Source organism: Prorops nasuta, unplaced genomic scaffold (genome assembly GCF_024137725.1).
Source record: "Prorops nasuta isolate Cenicafe-Biocafe unplaced genomic scaffold, Cenicafe_Pnas_1.2 PNAS00216, whole genome shotgun sequence".
NCBI classification, from domain to species: domain Eukaryota; kingdom Metazoa; phylum Arthropoda; class Insecta; order Hymenoptera; family Bethylidae; genus Prorops; species Prorops nasuta.
The window spans coordinates 1-22,082 of record NW_027117012.1 but is presented as its reverse complement, the minus strand read 5'-3'; the positions used below and the strand labels follow the sequence as shown (position 1 = coordinate 22,082).

General features: G+C 33.3%; 4 protein-coding genes across 5 annotated transcripts; 2 read left to right on the top strand and 2 right to left on the bottom strand.

The window, feature by feature from the left end:
* The first annotated feature begins 1,825 nt into the window (after positions 1 to 1,825).
* LOC136785268 (synapse-associated protein 1-like) lies at positions 1,826 to 14,139 on the top strand. 2 transcript variants are annotated; one of them, XM_066746306.1, is made up of 10 exons: positions 1,826 to 2,461; positions 3,156 to 3,383; positions 3,500 to 3,585; positions 5,662 to 5,783; positions 7,176 to 7,313; positions 7,413 to 7,552; positions 8,320 to 8,462; positions 9,132 to 9,308; positions 12,317 to 12,450; positions 12,702 to 14,139. In XM_066746306.1, the coding sequence occupies exons 1-10, from the start codon at positions 2,325 to 2,327 to the stop codon at positions 12,732 to 12,734; spliced, it is 1,338 nt and encodes a 445-aa protein (XP_066602403.1). In that variant the 5' UTR covers positions 1,826 to 2,324; the 3' UTR covers positions 12,735 to 14,139. The 2 variants fall into 2 exon arrangements, with proteins under 2 accessions (XP_066602403.1, XP_066602404.1); XM_066746307.1 differs by having other exon boundaries at positions 1,828 to 2,461; positions 3,156 to 3,371.
* Positions 14,140 to 14,219: 80 nt separating this feature from the next.
* On the bottom strand, positions 14,220 to 17,143 carry LOC136785267 (protein DENND6A-like). Its single transcript, XM_066746305.1, is given in 11 exon segments — positions 14,220 to 14,690; positions 14,835 to 15,047; positions 15,105 to 15,373; positions 15,475 to 15,666; positions 15,722 to 15,725; positions 15,759 to 15,998; positions 16,074 to 16,238; positions 16,240 to 16,260; positions 16,337 to 16,608; positions 16,656 to 16,845; positions 16,945 to 17,143. Coding segments are annotated over 10 exon segments (1,746 nt in total). The 5' UTR covers positions 16,825 to 16,845; positions 16,945 to 17,143; the 3' UTR covers positions 14,220 to 14,489.
* A 1,620-nt stretch (positions 17,144 to 18,763) lies between these two features.
* On the top strand, positions 18,764 to 20,763 carry LOC136785265 (zinc finger protein 277-like). The gene is made up of 6 exons (XM_066746302.1): positions 18,764 to 18,878; positions 18,980 to 19,178; positions 19,242 to 19,419; positions 19,481 to 20,202; positions 20,276 to 20,502; positions 20,643 to 20,763. The coding sequence occupies exons 1-5, from the start codon at positions 18,848 to 18,850 to the stop codon at positions 20,361 to 20,363; spliced, it is 1,218 nt and encodes a 405-aa protein (XP_066602399.1). The 5' UTR covers positions 18,764 to 18,847; the 3' UTR covers positions 20,364 to 20,502; positions 20,643 to 20,763.
* LOC136785266 (DNA repair endonuclease XPF-like) lies at positions 20,562 to 22,072 on the bottom strand. The gene is given in 6 exon segments (XM_066746303.1): positions 20,562 to 20,733; positions 20,814 to 21,014; positions 21,079 to 21,203; positions 21,206 to 21,392; positions 21,466 to 21,684; positions 21,750 to 22,072. Coding segments are annotated over 6 exon segments (1,116 nt in total). The 5' UTR covers positions 21,975 to 22,072; the 3' UTR covers positions 20,562 to 20,574.
* Between the last annotated feature and the right edge of the window lie 10 nt (positions 22,073 to 22,082).

Genomic DNA, 22,082 nt, shown 5'->3' with positions numbered 1-22,082 from the left:
CCAAGTCCGCCATCTTGAATAGTACTACGCTCTATAGTAAGTGAATTTTGATATAAGGAATGCAGACTGCACAAAGTATACTGCCAGCGGAAATACGTCAGTAGCCATCTTAAATGCAGAACGTAATATATCAAAAATTATATATATTATATTCACAGCCTGTCACCGTGAACGGCGTGAACGAAGACAAATGTTAGTATACGGAAAAATAAAGTGTAATAAAGAAATAAGGAGTAGTGACAGCTTTGATCTATCTGACAGCTGATGTACTTATGGTATAAGTGAATAAATAAAATAAAAATGCTTTTCCTAAATTGATTTTTAATTTTGATAAAATGGTCAAATGTAGCCATTAATTAATTAGATTTGGTAATAAATACAAAAAATGCATTTTATTATAACAAATGAGTTGAGGTAAAATAAACTCAATGTCTTTATATTAATTTGTTAACAAATGCATTTTTTTATTTATTATTGAGTTCAATAAGTTAATGGTTATTAAAAAAAAAATTCTTTGTAATGAAAAAAAAAATGAAAAAATTTTAAATTTCACCAAGACTCGAACCCGAGCCCACCGCATGACAAACGGCAACCTTACCGCCTGGGCCTGCGCTACAGCGCTCACATGATTTACCAAGAGCAAAACAGCCTTTTTAAAAACTGACTACAATTCTTTTATTAATTCGTCATAAATGATCAAGAATTAGCTGTAATAATAAATACATTTATCTACATAGCATTATTGTACTAAATTTATTGTTTTTAATTTGAAGCATACATTTTGCATGAAGATATGATAATTTAAGGGTAACCATTCAGTACTTTATATAAAAACTATTCATATGCTCAACTATCATAAATTAATTAAGTAATATTATAATATTTGTTATATGTAGTCGAATAACTATGATAAACGAGCATATGAATAGTTTTGTATTTAGAGTATTGCATGACCTTAAAGTATCGTATCTTCATGTAAAATATATGCTTCAAATTAAAAACATAATAAATTTAGTGCAATAATGCTGTGGAGATAAATGTATTTATTATTGCAGCTAATTCTTGATCGTTTATGACGAGTTAGTGAAAGAATTGTAGTCAGTCTTTAAAAGGCTGTTTTGCTCTTGGTAAATCAAGTGAGCGCTGTAGCGCAGGCTGTAAGGTTGCCGTTTATCATGCGGTGGGCTCGTGTTCGAGTCTTGGTGAAGTTTAAAATTTTTTCATTTTTTTTTTCATTACAAGGAATTTTTTTTTTAATAACCATTAATTTATTGGACTCAATAATAAATAAAAAAATGCATTTGTTAACAAATTAATATAAAAACATTGAGTTTCTTTTACCTTAACTCATTTGTTATAATAAAACGCATTTTTTGTATTTATTACCAAATCTAATTAATTAATGGCTACATTTGACCATTTTATCAAAATTAAAAATCAATTTAGGAAAAGCATTTTTATTTTATTTATTCACTTATACCATAAGTACATCAGCTGTCAGATAGATCAAATATTTCTTTATTACACTTTATTTTTCCGTATACTAACATTTGTCTTCGTTCACGCCGTTCACCGTGACAGGCTGTGAATATAATATATATAATTTTTGATATATTACGTTCTGCACTTAAGATGGCTACTGACGTATTTCCGCTGGCAGTATACTTTGTGCAGTCTGCATTCCTTATATCAAAATTCACTTACTATAGAGCGTAGTACTATTCAAGATGGCGGACTTGGCAACCTTGGACTAGTACATACTACGGTAGTAGTACCGAAAGTACTACACTTGGCAACCTTGGTCAGCGGTGTCAGCTGGTTACGGTCAGTCGCAGTCAATCGCCAATAGATGCCACTTGGAGTCTGATGCCTGAGTCGCCTAACTCCAGAAGCAGATCAGATCAGAAAGAACACCAGGTGTGCTACAATCTGCTAGTGTTGTTGGCTGGACGCTAAGCTTTACAGTAAAGTGCATGTATGTACATACATACACTACATACATACGTGGAGTAAGGGCGTGTGGCCGAGTGGAGTGTAGAGTTATCAGTCACTCAACCGTCTCAACCACTTTGAAGACTTCGAACGATGCGCGTTGTGTCCTGCGCGGTTACCTACATGTGAAATTTACGCAGTCCGCGGTTGCGCGATCATCAGTAAGCCTGAGTTTTCTATCGTCATTCCAATTTTGCAGGGATTTCTTGACATTTGTGCATAAGCGGACATAAAGTGCAGGAGTGTTAAGAAAAAAATATCGCCAATCAAAGCTAGTTTATCGAGGGAGGAAATAGTATTGCAGCGAAAGGGGATAGCACCAAACATCAGAAATGTTCTCTGGTATAACGAATCAAGTGTCCAATTGGATGGGCAAAAAGGGCGAAGACGACACAGAATTACCGACAGAAGAAAAAATCACATCACCCACCGGTGAAGGTGATGTAGACGCCGAAAAAAAGGACAACAGGTATATGATATGAATTAAAAGACGCTGCTGGATGCTAAATTAGCATATGAAGCTCTATTGTGAGCGGCTTAAGTCAATGACCTTTTGACGTATCTCTATCCACCTCCACCCCTTGGTAGGCTTGGCTCTAAACTTTTATTGAATTCCATCAAGAATTCTTACGAACGTCTTGTTTAGGTTAAAAGCTTCTAATCGATATATGCCTCCATTACGTATACTTTACGCCCGTCTACTCTTTTTTTACCTAAATATAAACCATAATCCCATTGACAATTTATACGAAACTACTATGAATCATTGAGTCTTTCTTTTTCATCGGTTTATCAATTGCGCGAATATTATAAACACTTTTTCGTCTTTTTCCCCCAACGACTTACATATCTTTCTTAGTTAAGTTGCGAAATAAACCTGATAATGAGGAAAGAACGCGTATTTATATTGTGTATACGTGAAATATGTCAAAATGGAAGCTCTTATTTTGCTAACGTGTTCCCCCTCCTCTTCGACCCCACGTATAATCAAAAATTCTTTTTTCCCTCATACATCCCTCCATTTTTCTAAATGTCTCAAAAACATATAACCATATTGCTCGCACCACACTTTCTCAAGAGGACCCGAAAGAACTGTCGAAGCGATATTTAGGAAAGTCGGGAGGACATCGAGAAGTGGTATAATTGGCTCGATTTGATTTTAGTCCTACAAAAGGAAGCAGCAAGCTAGAAATGTTGGCTGGTGTGAAGTCTCAGATGAGTGGATGGCTGAGCGGAGGAATACCAAAATTCCCTGTCGGTCGTAGCGGAGGGGGGGAGGGTGAAGTCCAAGCCCCCATAGAGACTAACGAAAATCCTCAAGATTTACAAACTTTACAAGGTTCTTCGCCTGATCAGGTGAAGGATGACGATGCAAGCAGGTTAGCTTCAGAGTATGTGGTAATTTGTCGTGTCGTATTAATAATTGAACATATTTCTGTTGTTTGTGTCATTCAAACTGTGCATGATGTAGCGTGTCACTAAAGGAACATTGTAAATTGTTTGGTAGTGCGACCGGTGGTGCGGATAGCGGACCCGCGAGTCTCGAGGGTACGCCGACCGAAGACAAGGATGGACAACAGGCATTTGGCGCTGGTGAGCCAAACACACTCGGATCATTATTTCCTCTTCCCAAGTACATACTCGTGTACACCTGCGAAAATTCTCTCCGTCACCGAATTCCTGCAAATTATCCCACGAACTCTTGGTCCAAGAGAGATTTCCCGAATAATTCTGCAAGTCGAGCGAGAGTCAGGTTGAATCTTGAGCGATCAATACAACTCCAATGAGCTTTCTCCGCCGCCCTCCCTTTCCACCCTCTTTTCCTCGACCCCTCCCCCCACTCCTTCTATCTCACGAATTAAAGATTACGACACCCGTAAACCCCTCCCCTCCTCAATATTCTTCCCGTGCTGCTCTGCTGACGATGTGATTCTCTCCTCCAGCTCTCTTTTCCCCTGACTTTACCATCCCCCCCCCCTACTCCACTCATATTCCATCTCGCGAGCCATCATGAATCACACTGGCAAAACTGTGAACCTGCTACTCTCTCTCTTTTTCTTTCAATATATATATATATAGAATTCTTTTATCAATTCCTCTTCCTAAACGAATTCCATGATAACGCCAAAAGCAGAAAACTCTTCTCTCGACTTTAGCAATATTATTTCTGCAACAGTTCTATATTAAAATTGCCAAATACCACTGTGAATTGTTCGCAATGAAAAAGCATATTTTGCAACTCCGAGTAAGAATAATGTTACGACTTCTTAACTAGGCCAGGTTGAATCGATCCCTTTCTGAAATAGAACGTGAGACTACTAAAAGCATGTACGAGCGAATTAAGTAGACTGTAGATTTTTGTTAATGACAAATATTGATGAGCTACAGTTGTTCGATATTTGGGAAAAGTTTTCTGTAAACCTGCATCGCGTTATTCTATATATATATATATATATTAGGACTAAGAATCTCACTGTAGGAACACTTGTTACGGACAATTATCATTTTAACAATATCCACTTCATTATTGCGCTTTCTACGATTACTCGGATAATTCGGTTTAGTCGTAATTACTAACGCGAACGTGCTCAGTATATTTTTTTTTCTTTTTTTTGTTTATATTTTTTTCTAATATCTTCAATTTTTATAGCACACCAATGCACGCGTTTCATCATAATGGAAAAATAGGCAATCTTGAAGAGGATAACAAATAACGAACGTTTCTCTCTTCGCTTGATTGAACGAATTGGCTACGAATGCTATTCATGTGGATACAATTTAAATACGACGATTCACGTAACACGATTCATCTCGCAGTTAGTTCCATCCGATTCTGCATAAAGTTCTTTCCACCAGGATACTCTTCTCTCTTTTTTCAATCTCGTTGCAAAATTGTTTTATAAAGCAACGTGGTAGTAACGATAACAGCGTCATGTTATTCCGCACTGTTAATTATTCCATTACATGGCAGTTTCAGAACCATGGCAGCAAAATAATAGGAAAAAATTGGTATTCGGCAACTTGTATGAGAGGTACCAAATAATAACGAATTCATCATGCATTGAATAAACCAGTAAAACTGTTCATGAAGAAAAACAACATCATGTTGTTCCGTACTGTTAACTATTCCATTACATGGCAGGTTCAGAACTATAACAGCAACATAGTACAACAAAATTATTGGTATTCAGTAACTTGTGTCAGAAGTACCAAACAATAACAAATTCATCATCCATCGTATCAACCAGTAAAACTGTTCATAAAGAAATATTTTCACTGATGTGCACTCAACCATTGAAAAACTCGAATGAAAACATATCTGTCTCTTTTCCATCGCGTTACAAAAATATTTTATAAAGCAATGTAGTAGTAACGATAACAAAGTCACGTTATTCTATGCTCTTAATTATTCCATTTGATGATAGGTTCAGAAACATAGCATCAAAATAATAGAAAAAATGTAGTATTCAAGAATCTGTGCCAGAATCACCAAACAATAACAAAATCACTATCCATCGTATCAACCAGTAAAACTATTCTTAAATAAATATTTTCACTGATACACTCAAGCATTGAAAAACTAATTAAAACAAATATTGATTATGTATATATAATTTTGTTAATTATTATAATTTTTCACTCATACAACTTATTTTTGTTTTAATGCAGTGTCGACAAAAGCTTTGGCTGGAGCAAAGAGTCTTGGAGGATTCTTATACAGTGCTGTGAATAAAGCTGGCAAAACTGTGGTGGAGGCCAGCGCAAAAATTAAGAAGACGGTCGAGGAGAACGTAAGATGTGAAGCTTATTCCCCTTTTTTGGATTGGACACGTTTGTTTGCTTCGTCAAGTAGCGATGTGCATTCATTACTCTCTCATATATATATCATCGAGCACGAAGCTGTATTGCGTGTATATATGTATATACACCTAAAGAATAGGGGCAGTTGGTATTGATCGAATCGCCACCCTCTTCGTTTGAGACGTAACTGTTCAAAAGCTCGAAAAATAGCGGACGGATAAAAGTTGGACAAACGCATTCCACTTTTTGCTTTGCTGTTTAATTGTATCTATAGCATTGAATATATAGTTATACTGCAGTATAATTACAATGATGTAACGCTATCGATAAACAGTGATATATTATCTGCATTTATATATATATATATATATATATATATCGGTTCAGTCTAGCTGCAATAATTTTTATATAATTAATTAATTTAATATTTCTCGCATATACAAAATCAATAACGAAATATTCTTGTAATTAATCGTCGAATATAATCGACGAAGAAATCCTTGACCTTTAAAAGTTACCGTCCTGGTGCATTAGGGGTTTATCGTACATTTTACTTGCCAAAAATGAAGGAGGTATACCTACCCTACTTTCCTATACAATATAAAAGTGTCGTACGCCACAGCCACTCTTGGACGGTTTATAGAGGTTCTCAAAATTCTTGGGGGAATTTTTATACTTGAATAAGAAAGGAGGAGAGCCACTAGAATGGATAAAAATTGGAAAAGTTGTTTACTTTTACGAGAAGAAGCCGTAGAAATTTATACACGCCATGGTTTTAATAAAAGATGCACGGGATTAGGACGCAACAAGCTTATGGATCGACTAGGCTATTCGTGACGTCACGAGGTACCATCTGGGTCAAAACAAGCTTTGACCTACATCGCTCGCGACCCAGACCTCACGTGCACCTTATATACGCACCGTTGTCCAAACCCGAAAGCCTTGCGTCCAAAATTTACATCATGACTTTCTGGACAAGGCTTGCGAACCGAATTGAATAGGAAAGTTGGGATAATTTTATTTTAAAAAATTCCTTTGAAATTGTTCATAAGAATCGGTGTAACCCGACGTATAGAGTATAGTGGCATTTAGGAGATAAATATTCACAACTCGGAACTCACATAGACCTTATTTACGCACCGTTGTTCAAACCTGAAAGCTCTGCATTCAAAATTTACATCATGACTTTCTGGACAAGGCTTGCGAAATGAATTGAATAGGAAAGTTGGGATAATTTTATTTTATAAAAATTCCTTTGAAATTGTTCATAAGAATTAGTTTAATTCAACGTGTAGAGGATTGTGGTACCTAGGAAATAAATATGTGTTTATCGATAAGAGAAATCGTGAGAATCAACGCTAATTATCTTTTAACGTTTGCAGAGGCTGATAGCAGAATTGAACAAGGAACAAGAAGCATTCATCGCGAGTAAGCAGACTGAAAAAGGAGAAGCCGTGGCACCTTGGGTAGGTGCGCCTAACGAAGATGCACTTCGCGAGGAATGTTTATCACTTTCAACAGTAAGCAAAATATATTTCTGTTAATGAAACTGCGTTAAAATAATTGGAAGCATCTTACTGAACATTTAAGATTAATAATGAACTTTTGTTTAATTTTAGAATAGGCAAAATCTTGTGAGGCCACCGCCTCCTGGGGTAGACTTTGCCTGGGACTTTGAAGCGGTACAACCAATGGCACAAGCAACGCTCGCTTTAGATCCTAATCTTGAAAAATTAAGGTTCGACCTAGTCCCAAAAGTGTAAGTGTCTTCATCGATATTAGATTATCAAAGTAGCCAAGTATAAATGTTAAGATTGTGTGTGGCTAGAGCCCAGATAGGACAGGAGAGCATCCTTATTTTAATATTCTAAAATGTATTTACCTTTATTTATATATATATATATATAAATAGTTGAAATTGCTCCTACAATGCGTGGAAAATCAAAGTAATGTCCTTTATACTTGGAGAAATATATGAGATTCTTATAATGCAGATTTAAAGTATATAATGCAAGTGCAATAATTGTATACTAACATAGGGGGAAATAGGTAACTATAATAGCATGAAATTAGTGAATATTTCTTCACCTTTGTGAGAATTCTAAGGGTAGTGGGTAATTTTAATCTAAATTTGTCTTAAAATAGGATTCAAGATGCATTAGACTTTCTGGTTATCACGTGAAACCTCTATTAGCTAACAATTATAGCGCCTTTCTCAGCCTTTTTTGGCACACTTAAGTTGCATAGATGTATGTAACTGAATATAAAGTAATAATTGCTGTTAAAAGTATCATTTTAACGCTTACTCAACATTGCACAAAATTTAATAATTTATTTAATCATAAGGCATAGTTACTAGAATTGCGTGATAATTCTATTAAAACTAGGAAGCAATATAACAGAAATTGAGCAGAATTTAAAGTATTTTAGAGGTAAATTCTCTACCCTGTGCTATCGGAAGAGGCATTTTATCCTGCGTTGATTCAACACTGGATGTAGACACTAATGTGTTTTGATCGATTCTAGTATATCGGAGGAAGACTTTTGGCGTAATTACTTCTATCGAGTGTCGCTGCTTCGTCAAAGTCACGAGCTAAATGCAATGGCTAGTCAAGCGGAAAATGCCAATCCAGCACTTACTTCTACCGGTAGCATCGATCATGCTCAAGGTATTTTTCAACGGGTTCTCTTCCCTCTTTAATTCGTTGTTCCTATTTTAGTTTAAATTTGTCTGTCACGAAGATTCCATTTCCTATTTATTTCAACGGTTTTAAGCGGACTGCTATTTGAAAGATTTGCAATGATTGCAAGAATAAAGTACATTCTACAAATAGCTAGAACAATAAGAGCCAATGCACGTGTCATTGCGTTTCTGTATTGGCGTATATCGCTAATTGTAATCAGGATTAGAAATCAAAACTTTAGTAATTTTAACTTCTTTGACTGGACATTACCTAGCTTTAATTTTATGAATTAACTAAATTCTACAATAGCTAGAAAAATAAGAGCAAATGCACGTGTTATTGCGTTTCTATATTGGTATATCGTTAATTGTAATCAGGGTCATAAATCAAATGAGAAGTACAACTTTGGTAATCAAAACTTCTTCGATTGGACATTAGCTAGCTTTATTACTAGATAATTCTGTATTAGTTTGAATGCATTGCATTTCATTTATCAGACACAGTCAATATGTTATTGTTGCATAGATGAAACTACATTATTATGTTAAAAGCTGTAAAAAGGTCAGAAAGACGAATATTAGCTATTGGTTAACTTAATATTAGAAACTTGTCAGCTTTCTAGGCCTTTAGTCGTGAGTGTTATATTGCAAACAGTTGAAAAGAGCAACAACAGCGGAGAGGAAATCACAAGCAGCGCAAGGATTGGAGGTAACAGTGCATTGACCGATTCACCAGGACATGAATTTGTATCTGATAGCATGAGGGTTACGGATACAGATCTGCAGGAAGTCAGAGAAGGCATGAAAAAGCTAGGAATGCAGCCACCAAAAGGTCAGTGATCAGTGCTGGTTGGAAGTCGATAACAATAATTATTATCAACCAGTATTTAATTTCCTCTTTGTATCAAAACCTGGTATATATATATTTTTTTTTAAATCTCCATTCAGAAGAAATGCTTTGCAGCTCTTCGATTAAAATAACATAATTATTATAATGAATTTAGGTAAAGATTGTTACGACAACCAACAAATTGAAAAATCCAAATAATCTCCTTAATCTTTGACAATCCTAATTACTTTAGTGCAGTTGACGAATATGTGTGTAGATACACGTATGGTTCGCTGCTTTACTATAGAGTTTATCTCGTTTATAAATGAAATTTATTCGAGTAGAGAAATATCGTTTAACATATCAGGTATTCGTAGAATGTACTATGATACAAAAATAACTTTGAAAGACCAACTTGACCTAACGAATTGTTCCACGACAAGGGCGAAGAGTAGTACTCTTTTTGTAAGTATAAAGCAATGCCAATATGAAGAGAGGCTTATATTCTATTTTGAATGTTACTTTCGTCACTCGAGATTAATCGCGTTTTATAGCTACTCTCTACCCAAGCTGAATAAAGTTTACAATAGCGGTTCGCTTCTTCTCCCAATTTATGCATCAAGTTTAAAAACTTGAATTATTATTTATACCTTTCTTTAGTATTGTATTTCATTTTTTCTTTTGTTTACATAATGCAAATGATTTCACGATTAACATGACGCTTTTCATTGATTTTGTCAACAGCCTAAAGAAGAGGAGCATTTCTCGATATGCTATTAGCCAAAAACACACCTCTTCAAAGAAATACGACAAAACTCCCAAATTTATAACGTTTCTTTAGTTTCCCTTTGCAAGATTTAAACCTATTGCACATTTTTTTTATGTTTTCTATTCATCAATACTGTACAAGTTTTATCATTTGAGTGGTTTTTGAGAAAATTATAAGGAGAGAAAAAAGTGAGAGTGGTGTGTGCATGTGCGTGTTTAGAGAAAGAGAAAGAGAAAGAAGGGGGGGGGGGGGGTGAAATTGCAAGGATTTGCAAAAAGTGAACACAAATGTAAAGAAAGGAAGATATAGAAAAGCCCTATTAATTTAATTCCTAGAGAGAAGGGAATTCAGTATTTTCATGTATGTGTGTATAATAAATCACTATTAAAGTATCTGAAAGTTTAGAGATGCAATTATGGTGATTACGTAAGGTTAATTGTCATTGTTACCTAGCCAATGATAAGCTTGAAGTTTAAAGCACGTTTGAGATAATTATTAACCTAGAGATAAAACCAGTAATAATAAACAGAAAGGCAGAACTTAAGAGAAAGAGCATTTAGAATTATAGATTTAAATTATAGAATCAGGTCTTAATGACGTATAGATATTGATAATTTATCGACGCCTGAGATACAATAAAGACAAATGAAAGTTAGAAAGCGAATAATAATAATAGGCAGGTGTAAGTGTGTTACGACGACTGAATGGATGAATAAATGGACAAAAATGGATGAACGCCTCTAAACGAATGTTTCTTTGCCGACGGGACGGGGCCGGATGGCAAGAAATTTAAGATCGAGGAGAAAAGGAGATTTTCCGGTGGAATAGAGCTAATAATAACACTAACAATAGTAATAATGATAACAATTAATATTATTAAAATGACTAGTGTTAAAATATTCGATTATCTGTCTGTATGTTTGTCCGTTTGTTTGTGCCTGTCTGTCTTTTAATCTCGTCTTTTCTCTATTCTCTTCGTGTTATAAGCTGCATCGTTAAAAATGAATAATGGAAAAGACGTACACTACATTCCAACGGGTTGAGATTTTTAGGACGGTATACATACGCGCGACGATGAAATATTGTTAAAAGGTACTAGAATAATATACTATTTATATATATATATATATATATATAAATACAAAAATATAAATTAAGGAAAGCATCAGTGTCTTTCCTTATAAATAATACATACTTTCTTAATAAACTAAAGGCAAATTTATCGCAAGGGAAGAAATGGTTAATAGAGAATTATAAAATTTGTTGAAGGACAATACGCACGTTTTATAGAGACCCAGAGTCTCTATTCTGCCGTGTTTAATTTCACGGATGTAATTGTAACATGATTCTTCCAATTCGTGTTCGGCCGTGGCGGTGGCAATAATGCTATAATTTACGAGCTCGTATATCCACCATAATCAATGTTATTTTTTCTTTTTAGAGAAGAAATGAAACAATTCTAATAAAGATGATATTTAACAGTTTCACCAATCAACGTGATTTCTTTCCATATTATCGCATTCTTTTCTTTTCTTCTTTTTCTTAAAAATATCTTATTGTTCCGCAGTGGAGAAATGTGGTAATATATCAGGCTCTAAATAAACAGGCATCTCAACCGTAATAATTTCATCAAAACGATTCTAGCAATATTTGCTATAATATCGGATCTATAGGTTGATATAATAATAATGGTGTCATAGCTGTTATTTCTTTGTGAAGAAAAATACCTTTTGAAAACGCAAAGTTGGCTTTTATCATAATGCATAACTTCTTACAAAATAAACATTCCTTAAGGTTCTAAAAGGCTTTTCACTTAGAAGGCGCTAAATAATCGACCTAAAGTATCCATTAATTTCCACTTGATTTATTTTTCGCACGTACATTAAGCGCTTCCTTTATTATTTTCTTCTAAAACTTTACAAATCCTATCATTTCAGTTAATTTGTTTATTTTCGCGTACACGAAACACTGCTTTATGCATACATCGAGTACTGGTACGATCGTCTACGCAAACGTAAACACATACACACACATGTATACAAGAAAAGTAAACAAAGTACGTACGTACGTGATTGTACAGTTGGACGACGCACACTCTAAAAAAGAACGCATAGACATGTCTACGATTAGAGAGACGGGACGGGAGAGGCAGGGAAATACATACAAAACACACACACACAAGTATAATACTCTACGAGAGAACAACGGCCCTCTGAAAAACGCTACTTATGAATCTCCGCAGAAGAAGATTGGGAACGTGAATTGGAAGCAGAGCTGAAGGATTACGAAGTTGTGACGGAAAGCCAAGGGGTGACGCAATTTGCAAGAAACGCCCTTCAACAAGATCAGCTCTCAGAGTCCCTCGAAGATTCAGAAGTTAGTAGCTTTCATCCGTGAACTATTCCGCTACGTTAGTATGTAGTATTACAGTTAAATCTCGAACTTTTATAGACAAAAAGTGTAATCATGGCCATAGCATCATTAACCGAATACAAAATTTTGTTTAAAAGAAATCTTCGCATAATTGAGTTTATCTTTTTTTCATTAAAAAAATTCTATCAACACTTTAAATTTTGCCCTTTTTCCAAGATTATTTTTGTAACATTAATTTATTGATTTGTGTGCAGGTTGATCAAATGATATTGGACATGTTGGATTAACTTAATGTAGTGAATTGTCATATCGATTGCCATGGAGGAGAACTGACAAAAGCGTCATGTCTCAGTGCGTGGCCGTACATTTTCTCTGTATCTAACAACCAAACTATACCAGTTTTCATTTCATAAAATAAATGATCATTTTCATTCTTGAGTGATTACGATAAATTGGCAAAAATTAATCGTTAGGTTAGGCGAGTTTTTAAATTGTCAAGGCATAAAAGCTTCAATCTGTACAAAAGTTAAGTCAGCGCATTTAATTAATAATTGTATTTATCGAAGAAACTGCAATTTTTACTCTACTTTCAATTCTTTAGTCATATTAGTCGTATGTAAACCTGTTATTAAGTTTGAAAATATTATTGTTTATACATGTTGTAAGAAAAATACAAAAGGTCGAAAATCTTAATGTTTTATTCGGTATTACATAAACTTTTTTTTGTCATATATTTATTTTTTGGTTTTCATGTTATGATTTAAAAATATTGTTTGGTCCTGTAATTAATACTTCGTTACTTTCATCTATTTTTTCTTTCCTTACAAAACATTAGAAAGCAACAATTAATTCTTATGAACTTTCTGTCGAATAAAGAACACTTGGAAATGTCATTATTTTCGGCTAAATTCGAGTAGAATCGTGATTGAGTCAAGCGAATTTTCATTGATTTTGTGTTGTTTGGAGTACGAGATAAAAATATTCTAATTTTCATGGCAAATACATTAAAGATGCATCTAACCGGCACTCAGCGTTCCCAGACGCGCGCGCTAAATAAAAAATGTTTATGATTGAGAAATTAACTAATCGACCAGTCATAGGCATATTTAGCTTAGCGGTTGAATCGCTAAGTGTCGGCTGGATGCATCTATTATCAAAGTTATCCATTAGTAACAAAAATATGTACTTTAGAGAGATTTTATAATCGTATAATGGATTTACCTTATGGTTTAATATATATTCTTACAGAAATTATCTTTATAGAGCTTCATTATCTACATGCATATACTGTATATTGTATGTTTGTAATTAACTTCATTGAAAGTATAAAAATATATAGCAACTAAACGTATTATGCAATCATATAACCATGATACTATAAAATCATAATAATGAATTAAGAATATACATATTAACGAGAGTAAAATAAGCCACTTACACCCATCAGGGATTGAAGTATTATGTTGTCTTTCTTGAATAAATTCTAAAACTGACTTAAAATATATATATGTTTCTTCATATTTTTTTAATAAAATAAAGCTTTATTGCCTTATTAATTATGTACAATTTTTATATAAAGAATGTATATGTACAATAGTTAAAGTCTTCTGTTTCTTATAGATACTATATGGTATATTAAAAATTGTACAAAATTCTAGTTTTCTATGTTTTAATTAGTTTTTCTCCACTACTAAAGAATTAATAATAATGAAACTTATAAAATATTTTTATAATATCTAAAAGAGAGTACTTAATTTGTAATATAAAATAGAATAATAATTATCAAGTCTTGATCAAATAAAATTAATCTGTAAATGTCACACGTTTCTACCGAGAAATTAAATTCTAGTACTCATACTGAAGGAGTATTTTATGTAGTAAATTGTTAATGTATTTTATATTTGCATTCAGCTTATTTGGTCTAATTACATATAAGTTTATATATCCGCGTAATTTGATATTTTTTTTTTAAATATTTGCTTATAAAGTTTGTTAAAAAATTATCATTTACATATTCTGAAATTAATAATGTTATCTCTTTGTCAAGATTCACGATTTAGTATATTTTTTAAGTCATCTGGTAACATAAAAGTAATGTCATTAATTCTTTCTTGAAGTTTTTCTCTTAAAGAATGACCAAGAGCTACATCCTCAATGTGGCTTGTTTCTAATTTTTGACGTATTCTAAGAACCATATCAACTATTTCTACTTCTTCCTTTCCTTGAACCCACGTTTTTAGATCCTAAATGAAAAGACTATGTTTAAAAAATAACCCTGACAGTGTAAAATGGTGAAATAATAGTAATACTGAAAATACTTTATTTTTAATTTGGATAGACAATAGAGTAGTATAACACCAATCTTATAAAGAGCTTTCTATACATACTGCTTGTGACAAAGCTTCAAGTTGTATAACTTGCAACTTTTGTTTTAATTCAGTATATCGTGTATGAAACCATCCAGCAAAATTGGGAGATCGGAAAAAACGTTTATACAATCCTATCCAGTCCCCCTTTATTCCTGAAGTTAATTGTGGTCCTGCACTACTTAATGTAGCTAAGAAATCATCCGGATTAAATAACTGAGGTATTGGCGCTGCCTAAAAACATCATTTTTGTATTGTGAAAGAAGCTGTATTACTATAAATTTTAGTTACCTTAAAAGGCGATATATTTTTTTTCAGAGGCATTAGACCTGCTATATATCTTTCTAAAGGTATCATAAAGCTTTCTGTTAACTCCATTAAATGTCGCTTTAAAAGAGCGGTTTGAACTTCTGATGGTCTTCTTGTTTGTATTCCCCTTAAAAGCTTCTTTATAATAGTCTTATCTTTATGCAAAAATGGCTTGTATTGAGTATAAACACCTGGTTTTGAGTCTAATACTTTGAGATTCTCAGATTTCTTAATCTTATACTTTTCGCTTTCTATAATAAATATTTACATTTTAGTATGTTTACAACTTTTATCAGTAACATTGTGATAAATTTATAAATGTAAAATTTTCTATATCAGCATACACACATACCTCCATTATTTTCATCACTTATTCTAATTATATGAGGCCAATGTTGTAATGTTTTTGCAAAAAATGGATTTGTAACACCTAATATTACAGAAGGTGGTGCTGGGGCTTCAGCTGTATATTCTTTAAATTCCGAATCGTGAATAGTGAAATAAGGACGATGATCAGTACAATATTTTAAAGGCGCTATCAATCCTATTAGATTAATTGTAATTAATTGCATGTAATTTATTGAATGATGATATATTACTGTGCTACGTTATACATGTATATTTCACTTACGCAACGAGTGCTTGCACCATCTCAGAACATACTGTTGGCGAGCCAGCTATGACAACAATTGGTTCACAAAGTAATACCAGCTCCCATAATAAATGTATATAATTTAAAACACTAGCTAAACTTCTAAACATATTTCCTTCATATGCAGATGTCAAAATTAATCTCTTAGTTGCTTGAGCATTAGGTGCATGCTCCATAGCACATGGTGGCAGTACTGGCTTGTAGTTTTGATTCGGGATGTATGTCTATTAATAAGAATATAAATATTATACTTTCATAAATCTCAGCTTAGATTTGGAAGTTCTAAGGAATGCACCAACTTGGAAAAGAACCCCCATTAAGGGTAAATGTATGATTTGACCAGGAAATGGTGGAGGCCATCTATCAACTTCTTCAATAACAGCTTCCATTAAAGCAGTACCTGCATCAAAAAACTCTGGTGCTATTAAAGAGCATAATTCACTAAACAGATTGATAAAAGGTAAGTTTGGTTACGATAACAAGACTCTGAAAGCAGTAAATAGTGTATTAGCTGAAAGGAGAAGATTAATTAACATTAAAGATTCAATGAGAGTGTCATTACTTTTTGAAAATATCCTCGGGGCAAACTTTTATCTTTAACTTGTCTAAAGTATACATATCCCCAATAATAATCTTTATCACATTTTAAAAATGCAGATGACTTTTTATCATATTCTTTTAAAGCTTCTGTTTCCTGTATTGCATGTCCATATTGCTTGATTCTAACGTGATATTGAGTATCACCCATACATCCTGAATTTGAATCTGGGAAGGCCAAGTAGCAAATATTGGACCTTTCTGTTTCTGTTAGTTTAACATGATTTGGATAACATGCTATTTCATAAGAATAAACAATTATGAACATTTAAATTAGTATTGACAAGAAAATATAAATCTTACTTCTATAGCTTGGCCTAATTCCAGATCAAATGTTACTACACAAATACAGGCTACCCAATTGTGAAAACGCTCCCATTTTTCATAAACAAGCTCATCCAAATTAGATTTCAAGTTTATCTTATCACTTTTTGAACAAGAAGGTACTGACATAATCCCTTTGTTTCTAAAGTTCTGTAGGAATTAAAATACAGTATACTACATACATATAAGATTAAAGGATACAAACATCTTAAAAATATAATATTAAATATTTGTGTAAAGCAAACTAACCTCTAAGAAAGTTATTAAAATTGATTAACTTATTTATTATAGTTATTTACAAGTATTTATAGTTATTCAATACATAATGGAAGCCATGTATATGGAGAAATTGAATGCATTATAAATCTATTTTATTTAGCGTTTACAGAATAAACGCCTATTTTTCTATTTCACTATTTAAAAAGTGAAATTTGACACATATGTCAAATTCTTTTCCAAATAAATTTTGACGGTTACACTGATTTGTAAAACACATGCTTCTCGCATTAAAGTTACGTTCTTGTATTTATATTGCTTTAAATTCAAAATATTTATCGTATCATTTAAAATTATTTAACTTTAACTCGTTTGGCACTTTCACCTGCTTTCACCATACCGTCCACTGCCGTCTGCTGCCGTCCTCCAACCACACTGCACCAGTCGCACGCAGCGTTGCCAAGTGTAGTGAGTGTCCATATCCTGGCCGTGTTCCGTTATTGACTGTGAGTACTGAAAATCTATAGTTTATGTGACGCAAACTATAGATTACTAGTACTCACAGTCAATAACGGAACACGGCCCCTATAGCGTAGTGTCCTTACCGGTGTTAAGTTGGCGGATAAAAACTTAATTTTTTAAATTTAAACTATGTAGATCATTTGATTGTCGTTTGACAATGATTGACAGACTAATAAAAATGTTTGACAGTAATTAATCTGTTAGATAATAAAAAAATAAAATTTGGCGTTAAGTTAGCGGAACTTATTTCCTCTTTTCATAAAAATGCTTTAAAACCATATGGATCGATAGAAAATCGTTTGACGGTTTCAATTATATTAAAGTGAATGTTTGACGGTAATTAGTTTTTCCAATAAATAAAAAATATGATTTCCCCTATTATCTGGTTTTCATGAAAGTATCGAAGTTTCATGTGAATGTCATTAAACCATAGAATATGGGCCGGGTCGATAGATGAAACTTAAGCTTAGCACGATCTTAGGTAAAATCATTTGTCTCACTTTAACCTTCAATACAGTGCTAAGCTCGGTCTTCGTTTTCAGTAATTGCTAAGTTGAAATTCGAGCTTAGTTACATCTACATCTATCGACCCGGCCCATATTCTATGGTTTAATGACATTCACATGAAACTTCGATACTTTCATGAAAACCAGATAATAGGGAAATCATATTTTTTATTTATTGGAAAAACTAATTACCGTCAAACATTCACTTTAATATAATTGAAACCGTCAAACGATTTTCTATCGATCCATATGGTTTTAAAGCATTTTTATGAAAAGAGGAAATAAATTCCGCTAACTTAACGCCAAATTTTATTTTTTTATTATCTAACAGATTAATTACTGTCAAACATTTTTATTAGTCTGTCAATCATTGTCAAACGACAATCAAATGATCTACATAGTTTAAATTTAAAAAATTAAGTTTTTGTCCGCCAACTTAACACCGGTTACTCATGGCGTCTCAGAAAATAATCCTGAAACGGTGGCGCCACGACTCGCACCAGTCAGTGATGCCAGGGGCAGCGTTTTGCCAACTCCGCCATTTTGAATTATGCTACGCTGTATAGTACGTGCAGAGATGAAACGGGAGTAACGGGACTAAAAGGCCTGTGTACACGTTCCGAGAAATGTGTCCAAGTTCTAGTTCCGAGAAATATACAACCAATTGCATTGTTACTTTTCCGTTAGAGCCTTGCACTGATTCGCTAAACAGTTATCGGAACTAGAACTCGGACACATTTCTCGGAACGTGTAGTACACAGGCCTTAACGGGAGTGGAGTGCTCACTGCTCACCGTGCGACCGTGCGCTTAGTCTACTTTCTAGCAACACTGCGCGAATTATGGGCCAAATAGTAATGTGGACTGTGGAGTTGTCGTAGGCCTGCCCTGAACGTAAACGTCCACAGTCATGAGTCAACCAGTTCATCACTGTCAAAAGGGTAAAGAAAATTATGGAGGAAAGGGGGACGAGAATGACTTTAGAATATTTATTTTTATATGTGCTTATCAGCTGTTTACTGTCAAAATTAATTTTTCACAGACATGGAAGAAAATTTTGCTAAGAACTGCAATTTAAAATCTCAATTTGTTGGTCTTGACAATGAACCTGATGATGCCAAATGCTTGATGTGTGATGATAAATATATTTTACCAACTAATGAGAAAGAATATCTTACTCACTTATTTCAAGAACATCGTTTAGTTATAGGAGAAGTATGGAAAATTGCTAGTCTTAAAAGGTATAATGAAATATTAACAAGAATAAAGATGTTATCAGCCAAAACTAATCTTTTTCATTGTAGTTATGTACATTATTGGGGATTTAAATTTAAAGATGAGCCAATCCAAAATTTTTGTTCTACTTTGTTAATGGATTGTACCCCTGATGGCACGCCAAGTCCTGGAGAATTTTATTTCTTGCTGTCAGATTTTCTTGCTGAAGATAAAACACTGAGAGAAGAGATTCATAGAGCTAAACTGGTAAATCATGAGCTGTGTAAAGTATATATCATATTATATTATAAATATTTCAATTTTCTAGGAATGGGTAATACAGCAACAAACTAACGAACGAACTGACACCAATTTTAGAAAAGGTTGCATTTTTTGTAAAACAGAGTTTCATGGATCACGCGTAGAGTACGTAAAGCATCTCTTTCAAAAACATAATCTTTATCTTGGAAAACCTGAAAATTTAGTTTTCCTTGATGACTTCTTTAATAAAATACATAATTGCATAGAGAGCAAAACTTGTATATATTGTGAAAGATTATTTAAAGATCGTACAGCTCTTAAAGAACATATGCGTAAAAAATCACATAAAAGAATTAATCCAGGGAATAAATTATATGACAAATATTATATTAACAATTATTTAGAGCCTTGGAAAATATGGGGGCAAAAGCAGAATAATAATGGAGACGATTTCTCGGATGAGGTGTCCAGTGATATTGAAGAGGGTGAAGCGTCGTGGTCTGATTGGAATGACGATGACGTTACTATAAAATGCTTATTTTGCAGCCATGTTAATAAGGACAGGTTAATTATTTTTGATCATATGGAAAAGGAGCACAATTTCAGATTTGTTGAAGTATTAAACAATTATAATTTTTATCATAAAATAAAAATTGTTAATTATATAAGGAGACAGATTCGCTTGAAACGTTGTATTTATTGCGAATTAGAAAGTGATATTATTTTATCACATATGTCTGAAGAAAAGCACTTTAAACTGCCGGGCCAGCAAATTTGGGATCAACCAGAGTAAGACCAAGTTAAAAATGAAAATGTTAAGCTTACTTTTGAAAACTATATAAATTGATTAATTTTCTTCCAGGTACTATTTTCCTACAGATGAAAATGATTCGTTTTTGTATCATTTGGATTCAAGTAGCAGTAGCGATGAAGGAGAGGATGTTCCTTAACTTTGAAAAATGTATAAATATTTCTTGAAGAATAATTTTTAACCATTGATTCTTAGCACCTCTTTCATTCAGAATCTTGTTTATATTTCAAAGAAATAGTAGTTAGGATACATTATTTAAAAATTGTTATACTAATTAGGTAAGCATAACTAAAGATGTAAAAGTACTATTTAACAGGAAAATCGCAAATATGTAATATATACAGAGATAATTATTTTTTTGGTTTCGCAAAAAATGGTTTTCCCCGGCCTTTCCATGCAACTTTGGATGTGCTAGAAGGAATGTCTTCTGACATTTTCACTTCATTATGCAAAGCGTTAAACAATAACTGAGCATCGCTTTTATTCTCTAAAATCGTTGTTAATTCATCCTGATAAATAAAAGATCATTTTAAATAACAGTGGTTGTGACAAATTATTTATCCAAAAAAAAGTAGAAGAGATCATTCACCTGTGAGAGTGTTATAAGATGGGGCAATGACTTTCCTTTTTGCAAAATCCTATGTATATTCTTTGAATGTACTCCAGGTAATTTCATCATAAAGTCATAAATACCGGTATTATATTTATCCAACATATCTTTGTTCTCTTCTTCATTTTCTCCTACCCCAATTTGTGCTGCTTTTACACCATCCGGCTGCTCTTTTCCTTCCTGCAAAGAAAAATACAGTCAATAACTCTAAAGCATTAAGCAAATTAGCTTTAAATTCTCATACTTTCAATTCCTCAAACAATTGTGTAGTAGCCATTGGACTTGGGGACCAAACTAATTTTAATTTAGGAAAATGAATAGTCAATAGCTGCAATTTTTTAGTTACTATTTCACTTTTCATGTCTTTATTAAAAAATAGTGGCCTTGCAGAGAAAACGGTTTATTTTGATCAAACTCTATAAGCAGCATTGGTTTTGAATAGTAACGTTTCATAGCCAAGGCTTGATTATATAATCTTCCCGACATTAAAGACATAATCAAATCGGATACACTTTTTCTCTCAACACAAATATCCGGCGACAAAATGTAATCTCCTACCTATAGAAATAAAATAGATTAAATGTGTGATTCTTTGTTACTTTTCAATTAGATAAGTATAACTGATATTTACTGTTATAGTAACAGGTTCGACTTCTATACCCCGTTTGTGTAAAAGGGCAGGTAGCTCGCTTCTAAATTCTCTTATATCAACTATAACTTTTGGTATGGATCGTGGTTGGTCAGAAAGTCCACCTTTACGTGTGTTTTCTTCCGTACTGCTACCAGCCTCTGCAGCAAGGGCCAAACAATCATTCGATTTTCCATCTTGATCTTCGGGTACTACCATTGTCTAGAAAAAAATTACACTTATTAAAAGATCCAAATAAATACATAGGTAAAGTATACTTAGCTTACAGTTTTTGTGTTAATTAGCATATGAAATGCTGCCTTTTCTCGTCGTAATGATGTAAGGTATTCCTGTTCTTCTACAGATCCCCCGTAGACTAGAAAGAATATTTTCAATTTTATATATGGATGACTATTTTGATGGACTTCAAGCTGCCGAATTGTCGAGATATCAGCTACATATAAAACTATGTAATTGGGCATTGTTTCTTTTAACGTACGCTTCAGGGACATTGGATCACCGCCTTTTTTAAATGTTTGTATAATAATTATCGGGTCGTCTGCCGTTATTGCAGTAAGATCCAAGTTTTCAATTTGAGAACACTTTTCGAACAAGGTGTC

What these genes read in the sequence shown, in the direction of transcription:
- LOC136785268 (XM_066746306.1), top strand. Translation starts at nt 2,325, where the DNA reads ATGTTCTCTGGTATAACGAATCAAGTGTCCAATTGGATGGGCAAAAAG. An exon ending in GCCGAAAAAAAGGACAACAG is followed by an intron (nt 2,462 to 3,155) that starts GTATATGATATG and finishes ATTTGATTTTAG; the next exon opens with TCCTACAAAAGGAAGCAGCA. An exon ending in AGGAATGCAGCCACCAAAAG is followed by an intron (nt 9,309 to 12,316) that starts GTCAGTGATCAG and finishes GAATCTCCGCAG; the next exon opens with AAGAAGATTGGGAACGTGAA.
- LOC136785265 (XM_066746302.1), top strand. Translation starts at nt 18,848, where the DNA reads ATGAGTCAACCAGTTCATCACTGTCAAAAGG. An exon ending in AGTTCATCACTGTCAAAAGG is followed by an intron (nt 18,879 to 18,979) that starts GTAAAGAAAATT and finishes AATTTTTCACAG; the next exon opens with ACATGGAAGAAAATTTTGCT. An exon ending in AAAATTGCTAGTCTTAAAAG is followed by an intron (nt 19,179 to 19,241) that starts GTATAATGAAAT and finishes TTTTCATTGTAG; the next exon opens with TTATGTACATTATTGGGGAT.